Below are 10,377 nucleotides of genomic sequence, written 5' to 3'. Positions count from 1 at the left end.
CAATTTGTATCACTCTTGGTTTGTCTTTCACACTCACACAAACCGTAAATAGTACACGAGTTACTTTCAAGTCTGATAACTCCATAATTATGTGCTTTTTTAAAACGTTGAAATGGGTAATATTTTGCTTATCCAAAACAATGGGATCATCTACAAATAAGTAACTATATGTCGTATCACACCTTCCCCTGGGGCTTTCTAAAGAGAGCGCACTAGAATTCTGTTGATTTGTTTAGAGAATTTCTTTGTTTTGTGGCATGCGGACGAAGAGTTTGCATTCGAATTGTCCATTGTTTATGTGGTTTAATTCCGAAGCATTTTGATTAGTCCCATCCTTCAGACATAGCTCTACCACCATGCTGGCAAATTCAAATTGCCCATGCGTGACTCAGGTGTCGACTGGTGACAGGATACACCCGAGTTTCGCGTGTCGGATAAAACTCAGTTGATTTGATTCAATAATTATTTATCTGTCAACAACCAAAGATATGTAAGTAGGTTTGTTTGTTGTTGTTTTTTACATGCTTTTATATAAAGCAATGTTAACTAAATCAAATGCATAACGGCCAACGTTTCAAAGAGCTAAAACGGGGCAATTTAACAAACAATAGTCATGCATGACCCAAAACAGCAGTATTTTGGGACTATTATTATTTTGGGCCGTTAAAGCTAAAGAAAATTAAAAAACCAAAGCTATTAGAAAAATTGGACATCGATCGTCTAAAATGGTCATCAGAATTGCAGGAGAAATATAATGTATCTGTTTCGAACAGATATGATGAACTACTTATTGAATCACAAGACCAATTCTCACAAGCAAATGCAATTGAAGAAATTGATATAAAATGGAACATATTCAAAGACAGCATAAAATTCGGTAATAAGGTTATTCCAAAGAAGGAGAAAAGAACAAGAAAGCAATGGATGACACCAGAAATTTTGGATCTCATGTCAGAACGAAAACAAATGAAGAACAAACCAGAGTATGAAGCGCTGAATAAGAAAATCCAACACAAATGTCGCATAGCAAAAGAAAATTGGCTTAACCACAAATGCAGGATGATCGAAATATTTGGCCTAGATGGAAAAGCAGCCCACGAGGAAATAAGACAAATTTCGGGCAAAAAACGCACCACTAACAACAATAACTGTATTAAAGACAAGAATGGTAAAATATTATTTGAGAAAGAGGATATAAAAGAAAGATGGTGTCAATACATTGGCGAGTTATTTGATGATGACAGGCACCAAATACCTTTGCCAAGCAACACTGAAGATCCTCCAATACTCGCATGTGAGATAGAAAATGCATTGAAAAATATGAAAGATGGCAAGGCTGAGGGTGAAGATGGCATTGTAACAGAAATGCTAAAAATTTTGAAAGAATTCTCAATTGTGAAACTAACAGATCTCTTTAATAGTATTTACAATACAGGCTATATTCCAGACGAACTTGCCAAATCGGTTTACATCACCCTACCGAAAAAACCAAAGGCGACAACTTGCAGTGATTTCCGCACAATAAGTTTGATGCCCCATATAACTAAATTATTATTGAAGATCATCCTAGAAAGAATCAGGGCTGCCATCGATAATGAAGTTGGCGATGTACAGTTTGGCTTTAGAAAAAATAATGGGACAAGAGAAGCAATTTTCTGTTTAAATAATATCACACAAAAATACCTTGATCATCAAAAAGAAATCTATGCATGCTTTATCGATTACGCAAAAGCATTTGATAGGGTACAGCATGGAGAATTAATGACATGTCTGGAAAAGGCAGGCATTGATGGCAAAAATATACGGCTAATAACCAATCTATATTGGCATCAAAAAGCAGCCATCAGGATTCAGGGCGATCTGTCACCTTTCACGCCAATTAAAAGAGGAGTTCGGCAAGGATGTATCCTCTCTCCATATCTATTTAACCTGTACACAGAGTTTATCTTCCGTAAAACTGAGCACATTCCAGGTATTGTTATTGGAGGTAGGAGGATAAATAATCTGAGATATGCAGATGATACAGTATTGTTGGCATCGAACGAGACAAATCTACAGATCCTTGCAAATCAAGTAAACCTGAACAGTACAGCAAAGGGTCTAGAGATGAATGTTCAAAAGACGAAGGTAATGGTCATGTCAAAGAAGCCTGAAAAAAGCGCAAAAGTCCAAATTAATAATCAAAACATCGAACAAGTAGATTCTTTTAAATATCTTGGACAGACAATGACCAACAACGGAAAGAATGAGCTGGAAGTGAAAAACAGGATTGCTATAGCTAAGTCGAGGTTCAGTCAACTGAATAACATTTTAACTTCGCAACAAACGCAGATGAAAACGAGAATAAGAATACTCAAATGTTATGTCCACTCAACACTTCTCTACGGCTCAGAAACATGGACCTTGAACAAACAAATAGAGAAAAGAATTGAGGCCTTTGAAATGTGGACTTTCCGTCGCCTTGGAAAAATCAGTTGGAAAGAAAAGAAAACAAATCAAGAAGTCTGTGACATCCTTGATATCAGACCGACCCTAATGAAAGTAATAAAAACAAGAAAACTTAAGTATTTTGGACACCTAAGACGCCATCAAACTGTCAACAAGGACATTCTTGAGGGTAGAGTGGAGGGGAAAAGAGGAAGAGGCAGGCCAGCAAGAACTTGGATAGATGATGTGAAGACATGGACAGGATTGTCGGCAGCCGAATGCAGTCAGCAAGCTGTCAACAGGGAAGATTGGCGTGTCATTTCAAGTCGACCTCAACCCATGAGATGACACTGGAAGAAGAAGAAGATAGATATAAATTGTTGTTTAATTTGCATAATCCTCTGACGTGCAAGGGTCATTTCCATACGCATAAACAGTCCCAATTTATTTTCCTTTCAATTTTTCTCAGATTGCCAAATCGGAACAGTCATGATTTTATCAGGACAGTTGGCCGTTATGCAAATGTCATCAAAGTGGTTCGTTCATATGGACTCCTAAGCCAGTCAAAGAAGAAGAAGAAGAAAGGTTGGGATGTAAAATAGGATCGATTGCCTCTTGTTTAAACAAGATCAAAAACAATCAAGGGTGAGATTCTTTCAACGATCTCAGAGGAACGCAATAATACAATGAATAGCCAAGATATCTAGACAGATTTATTAGCACTCCGTTTATTTTTATTTCTTTATTAGGTACTACACTGTATTCTATTTTATGATGATTTTAATGGCGGTTCTGGTTTTGTTTTGAGGTCTCGAAAGATGGGGCTATTCAGTCCTCAGTTGGTTTTTAGCTACAAGTTTAACGTCGCTTGTGTACTTGGAGGCCATTCATTCTCAAGAAAAGGTATATGGACCCAACACAACGCACTTACTACGTACTTAGATTTAGGGATCAGAATCAAAATGTCCCATATTTGTTTTTGCTTCCAGTTATTTTTATGGCGTTATGCCATTTCAGCACCAGTAAAAAGGAAGATGATAGAGGAAACGTAGATTTGAAGTTAAATAAAAGGCACAAAAGAAAAAAGTAAGATAAAGGGAACAAGTTCAAGTAGGGAACAGAGGATACCATAGCCAATCCATCAATGTGTCTATTTTGACATTACATAAAAGTCACACCCAGGCACAAGCAAAGGATCCCACTATGAAGGAAACAAATTATCGTAGTACATAATAAGAGTTGATTTACAAGGAATTAATATTTTTTTTAAGGGAGAGAAAAATTCAATACGTTTTTTGGTACAAATCCAAATGCATTATTTCCATTTTATCTTTATGAATGTACCTTTAAAATGCGTTAATGAGCTGTTGCAGTGTTGTTCAATTTGGTCAAAAATAGATCCATTTATAATGAGAAAAAAAAAACAGGAGATAAACCTCCGAACTCGGCCAAATTTGGTTTTGAATAAGATATGTAATTTGCAATTTAAGGGGGATGATCAGTCAAATTTTTGGGATTTAGGGTGAAAAAATCGTTTACGTTTTTCTTTCGTCATTTTATAGTCTGCTCAGACTAAAATTTCAATAAAGCCCGATTTGCAACACTCTAACTGTCCTCTTACTATTGATTGGATGGCTCGATATATTTGACCTGGTGGAAAATACTTTACCAAGACTACCATCCTATCTGAATGGTAACAAGAAATGGTCCGTTAAGCGCGACAGAGACCAATATTTACTCTTGACCAAATTGGAAACAAATAGGGATCAGATGTAGATTCCAAGAGCATACCACCAATGTACTTAGTTTGAAATCACCTATAAGTCTCACCCGGACACAAGCACAGGCCCCAACTAAGAGGAATACACTCAAATGTTTACAAATCATATATAATACATAAATAAAACATAATAGAGTGCATAACAGAGAGATGATTTACAATGAAAAAAATATCATCTCCCAAAACTAACTATACATTTGACTGTTTCCCTCTCAGCCAGGGCATCTGGCCAGGACCAGGACAAAACCAAGTAATCTCATTCCAAGACAAAGACAGAAAGCATGTTGGAAAACAGATATAGGGGGATAGAAGACACAGTATGTACCCCCCTGCCCACTATGGGAGGTCAGGAACCCCACCCAGACCCACCCCCCCCCCCCCCTTGCAACACGCCCCTACCCCGTTACTTTTAGGTTGATAGAAACTAACACTGACACATTTCTTATTTTCTATATAATTTCACTTTATTGTTTAAAATATATAAAAAACAGTGTACATCATGAAATATTCAATGATTCCTGGAATGAAAATTTTGATAAAACAGACACATTTCAAATTGGGTCAGTAACATACATTAATTAAAGAATTCTAAACTTTGCTTTAATTCTTTATAAATACAAATTTTCTTGGATTAAACCTCTGAAGAGAATTGCTTATTTTCCAATAAAAACTTCAAGTTTTTTTTTTTATTCCCACCACCATAGCCTAAAAATTCACTTCTCGCTTTTAATAAATGATATAGAATTGATGGTAGAAATCTATGGATATGACGTTTATAAGATCTGGAATGTTTGAATAATTGGGTTAACGTCATTAAAAAAGGAAAAAGAATGATTTTTGAAAAGATGAAATATATACAAGATTTCATAAAAATTGTATGAGAAAAAAAAAAAAAAATAATCAAAACAAGTTGGCTGGACATTTTAGTTTAAATGGAATGGAATGTAATACATGTCTGCGCAACACCTCTGACACACAAATATTTATTTCCGTTTGTTTATTTTGCTCTCCAGAAAAATATGACTTTAAATAAAGACTGAACCCCCCCCCCAAAAAAAAAAAAGAAAAAAAAAAAAAAGAAAACCAAACAAGAGTTTAACAATTCCTACAACAAATAAGAGAATAAAGTATATATATGAGGAGGAGAAATAATATAAATTTACACTGAAATCTAATTCCGTTCTTGAAAATTATAAAAATTGAAATCACAATCCAATGCCCTTATTAAAAAGGGTTACTCTTCATATCAGTAAAAGTCAAATGATTGATATGTATATTTATATTATTGTTACTTTTAAAAAAAATAAAGCTTTAAATCATTTTTTTATTTTATTACGCAGACTGACATATTTTACAAATGCAATGTTGAAATTAGGCGTAGGAATGAACATATTTTTTGTCCGAGACTCTCAACTCGTAGGCCATGTCGTCTTCCATTTCTTTCATCCGAGAGAACAAAATCACAACAAAGGCAATCTGATTAAAAAAGGATGGGGAGGTTGGAAAATAAATTTAAAATTGTGATAAATTAAATAATATTTTTAAAATAAAAAATGGGACATTGGTTTATTTGATATATATGCTTAACATTACTCCCTCTCCTCTCTCTCTCTCTCTCTCTCTATCTCTCTCTCTCTCTCTCTACTTTAAGATAATGAGCTCCAAAAATGAACTGACAAGCTGCATCACTTCAACTTACCCCACCAAGAGTTCTCCCTAGCCAAGTCAACCAGGTGAAGACAACGAATGACAGTCTCTGTAATAACAATAATAGGCAATGATGAAGAATTTGAGAGAAAAATAAAAACACTCAAGCAAAAAAATACATAAAATTCTTCACTTATTAAACACACAATCAAGCTAATTTGTCCAAAAATAAATATTTAAAAATGAAATAGTACAATTAAATGACTTGAAGGTGTATGATGAATTAACCATAATTCCTCTTTTAATGTTTTATATTCTCCTTTTTTACAACAGAATCGATTGCACAATGACCTGTTTACATCATATTTACTTGTTTGAATGAAAATGATGAGTATTACTATTATTATACTGAAGTACTACTAACAGGGCTGCCAACCTCAATAAAAGTAAAAGTATAACATTGCTTGTCAAAAAGAGTAAGATCTGGATAAAAAGCATGCGATTTTAAAATGTAATCCTTCAGTCATCTATAAAACAATGCAAACAGACGCTTAAACCTATCAAACAACAATTGGAGAATACCAAAAAACTCAATGAGAAACAAAATAAAAACAACCTTTTACTTTAAAATGTTAAGATTTGATTTTCATGAAAAAAAATACAATCTGAGAGAATAAGCATACAATCGTACGAGTACAAAGGTGGAAAAAAAAAAGCATACAAATATGCTTTTTGGCGTACAGTTGACAGCCCTGCTACAACTATTATTACTACAACTACTACTTCTACTAATATTACTGCAATCAAAGCCAGTTTATTGGGATGGCTGGGCTCCCAACAAATCATAAAATTGAGCAATATTTCAGATTTAACATAGTCCACTCTGTATTTATCAATCCTAATCACTTTGCACGTCAGTTATTGCAACAACGTTTATCATATAGGGACATTTCACGTCTTAATGAGAAACAAATGACACCTTAATCTACCTCTAATAATGAGAGACAAATCTAACTGCACAAAACAATTAACGAATATGCTACTCATAATGGTTTCATAAGTGAGTAACAGATTAAGTTTTTAAAAAAATGTTTTTAAGGGTTTTACGGCGCTTGCAACACATTTAGGTTATATCAGCGCCAGTAAAAAGGAAGAAAATGGGATAGTAAAAAGTTCTAGAATTACAATTAAGGCACCTAAGAAAAAGTAAGACATAGGGGAACTGGGAACAAATAGGGATCAGATGTAGATTCCAAGAGCATACCATCAATGTACTTAGTCTGATATCACCTGTAAGTCTCACCCAGACACAAGCACACGATCCAACAAAGAGGAATACACTCAAATGCTTACATTTCATTATACATTAAAAATAACAAATTTCATAATACATAACAGAGAGATGATTTACAAGGAAAAAAATATCATATCCCAAAACAATAACTACGCATTTGACTGTTTCCCTCCCAGCCAAGGACTCCGACCAGGGTCGGGACAAAACCAAGCAATCTCATACCAAGACAAAGACAGAAAAGCATGTTGGAAAACAGATATAAGGGGATAGAAGACATGGTATGTACCTCCCTGCCCACTGTGGAGGTAGGGAACCCCACCCAGTAACAGATTAAGAATGCAATGTATACCTATTTGTTGATTGAACAAATAAACCATTTGGTGTTGACAACCTCGATCAAACAAAGCAATCACCCATTGCATCATTGGTCAGTATTCCTGCCAACCTAGCATCGCGGCCATTGATCCATGACCATGAGAGTGACGAGGCAATCGATGACAACGACAAGGGATACTGGTTAATTCTATCGTTCACATCTCTGTGATGACTATGACAAACGGTTTGACCACTCACCCGAATGGCTGTCACGATAAACATTTATAAGCAATACAAGTAAATTCTATTGTTCACACCCTTCTGACTGTCCCGTTAGACTAATTTGCATTTTATGAGCCAACATTTTAAATGATTGAAGACAACAAAAAAGCTCTTTTATGGGATAGTCATTGTCAACTCCCATCCCTATTAAGCGGCTGGGAATTGGAAAAGGTATGACTTTTTAAATAGAAAAATTCTGTTCCCAAGGAATCGTCCCAACAAACCGGCTATCCCAATTAAGAAATGTTCCTAATACCGGCTTGGTCTGTATACTACTCCTACTACTACTATTACTATGCTACTACTGCATATGATTATGATGATGGTAAATATTATAATAATAATAATAATAATAATAATAATAATAATAATAATAATAATAATAATAATAATAATAATAATAATAATAATAGTAATAATAATAATAGTAATAATAATAATAATAATAATAATAATAATAATAATAATAATAATAATAATAATAATAGTTGCAATCACATTATTATTAACAGTAACAATTTGTTCACAAAATGTAAGACTTACGAAAGTGTTGAGCCCGTAGAATGAATACTCAAACACAGAGAAGCAGAATTCAATGAAGAGGTACATGATGTAGGTGTAGGTGTAAGCTCTCATGGTCTCCATGTACAAGACGAAATGCTGTATACAGAATCAAGAATAATATACAATTATATCATCAAAACTAAACAATGAATTTATTGGGGGGAACATGCACAGCATTTTTGTGTGGGTAGATAACACAAAGTAGCTACAGAATTAAAGATCTGAAAAAGTGTGTACCGTAGAACGGGGCTACTTTGCCAAGCGGGGCTTCTTTGCACAATTGACAGATAAAAATGTGAAAACTATTTTGGAAGAAGGTAAGTAATTTTATTCTAACTCTAACTGCTAGAACTGTTTCCTAACACATTAAACTGTTTTATAAACTACAGTGTAACCTCCTTTGTACTTTCTCTTTCAGTTTCATGAGGAAAATATGAACGATCAGGATTTGCTCCTTCCAGATTTCTCAGAAAAATTAGATCAAATCAAATATTTATAAATCTTATTTCACAAATATTTTTTGTTTGAATGGTTAATACATACCCCTTCTTCATATTAGTTAGTTAAGTTAAGCAAAGAATTGCACTGAACTCTTAGAAGGGCTGGAGGCAAAGTAGCCCCAAGAATTTGGCATAATTTTTGGTGTGCAAAGTAGCCCCATTGAGGATATTTACAATCACCTTAACTTAAGTTTACCGAAAGAATTCAGTTTAATTCTTTGACTTACGAACTAATAAACACACAGATGAGTAGTATGTGTTAATCAATCAGATGCTGATCTTTCTTTTTGTCTCTTTTCAGTTATAAATCATGGTTCGAAACTATAAACGAAAACCTGGTGCAAGAAGATATAAGGACTACACTGAGGAACATCTACTCAATGCCTTACAGGAATGCCATCACACACCAGTAGCAACTGTAGCTAAAGTGTTTAAAATTCCAAGGAGAACATTAATTAATAAACTGAAAGAAAAACATATCAAAAGTGTAGGGCATCCAGTAGTATTTTCAGTTGACGAAGAAGAAGTAATTGCAAAACATGTTGAGGTTTGCGCAGATTATGGCATGCCTCTTGAAGCAATGGACATACAGCTTATTGTGCATGGTTACTTAAATAAAATTGGAAGAAATGTCTCAGCTTTTAAAAACAATGCGCCCGGGCCTGATTGGGTGGCTTCATTTCTAAAAAGAAACACTACTCTCTCCACAAGAATGTGCCAGAACATCAAACGCTCTCGTGCCAAAGTGACACCCGAAGAGATAAAAATTTACTTTCAACACTTAGAAAAGTCTCTTGAAAATGTCCCCAAAGAAAATATAATGAACTATGATGAGACCAACCTCTCAGATCAGCCTGGAACAAAAAAGTGTATTTTTCGGAGGGGGGTGAAATATCCCGAGCGGATAATCAACTTCAGCAAGGGTAATATAAGCATCATGTTCGCGGGTACTGCTGATGGGCAACTTCTCCCCCCTTATGTTGTGTATAAGGCATCACACATGTGGGATTCATGGATGGAGGAGGGCCCCCGGATGCTCGTTACAGCAAAAGCATATCGGGGTGGATGGATTCGATTAACTCCGAAGAATGGTTCAGAAGTGTTGTTGTTCCGTGGGCAAGGAGGAAAGAGGGAAAAAAAGTTCTAATCGGAGACAATTTGAGTTCCCACCTAAGTTACTCTGTAATAGAAATGTGTGAAAAATATGACATTGGTTTTTGTGTTATTACCCCCCAACAGCACTGACAAGCTCCAGCCCCTTGACGTCTCCTATTTCGGCCCAATGAAGCGAGCTTGGAGGAAGATTATGACGGATTACAAAATGAAAAATCCAAATTCAACGTCGTTGGACAAATCTGATTTCCCTAGACTATTGTCAAAACTTATCACTGATTTGGGGATGAAAACAAGGGACAATCTCGTTTCAGGGTTTAGAACATGTGGCATTTTCCCCGTAAATGCCAACAAAGCTTTGAAAAAATTCCGCCAAGAAAAAGACGTTAGCTCATGTGACTCCAGTTTGGTGAGTGAATCATTCAAGGAATATCTTCACAACTTCAAATTCACCC

The 10,377-nt window shown here is 35.0% G+C and overlaps 2 protein-coding genes across 2 annotated transcripts in view; one reads left to right on the top strand and one right to left on the bottom strand.

Annotated features, from left to right (window-relative positions):
* The first annotated feature begins 1,365 nt into the window (after nucleotides 1-1,365).
* Nucleotides 1,366-3,479, top strand: LOC144971703 (uncharacterized). The gene is made up of 3 exons (XM_078912778.1): nucleotides 1,366-1,613; nucleotides 2,897-2,963; nucleotides 3,417-3,479. Exons 1-3 carry the CDS (start codon nucleotides 1,366-1,368, stop codon nucleotides 3,477-3,479), a joined length of 378 nt encoding a protein of 125 aa, XP_078768904.1.
* A 1,166-nt stretch (nucleotides 3,480-4,645) lies between these two features.
* The window catches only part of LOC144970095 (uncharacterized), a 9,602-nt gene continuing 3,870 nt past the window's right edge, over nucleotides 4,646-10,377 (bottom strand). The window contains exons 4-6 of the mRNA XM_078909317.1: nucleotides 8,289-8,405; nucleotides 5,907-5,963; nucleotides 4,646-5,683 (exon numbers count right to left, since the gene is read on the bottom strand). Of these exons, the coding sequence (XP_078765443.1) occupies nucleotides 5,579-5,683; nucleotides 5,907-5,963; nucleotides 8,289-8,405 (279 nt within the window). The 3' untranslated portion in view covers nucleotides 4,646-5,578. The remainder of the gene's footprint in view (nucleotides 5,684-5,906; nucleotides 5,964-8,288; nucleotides 8,406-10,377) is intronic.

The sequence above is a fragment of the Berghia stephanieae genome, chromosome 4 (genome assembly GCF_034508935.2).
Source record: "Berghia stephanieae isolate SIO BIC M18660-M18661 chromosome 4, UCSD_Bste_1.3, whole genome shotgun sequence".
NCBI classification, from domain to species: domain Eukaryota; kingdom Metazoa; phylum Mollusca; class Gastropoda; order Nudibranchia; family Aeolidiidae; genus Berghia; species Berghia stephanieae.
Note: the sequence above shows the minus strand (reverse complement) of the source record. Positions and strands in the feature narration are given on the sequence as shown.

Coding starts and splice junctions, on each gene's coding strand:
- LOC144971703 (XM_078912778.1), top strand. CDS start 1,366: ATGCTAAAAATTTTGAAAGAATTCTCAATTGTGAAACTAACAGATCTC. Junction 1,614..2,896: donor AATGAAGTTGGCGATGTACA/GTTTGGCTTTAG, acceptor AATTTTTCTCAG/ATTGCCAAATCGGAACAGTC. Junction 2,964..3,416: donor ATGCAAATGTCATCAAAGTG/GTTCGTTCATAT, acceptor TTTTGCTTCCAG/TTATTTTTATGGCGTTATGC.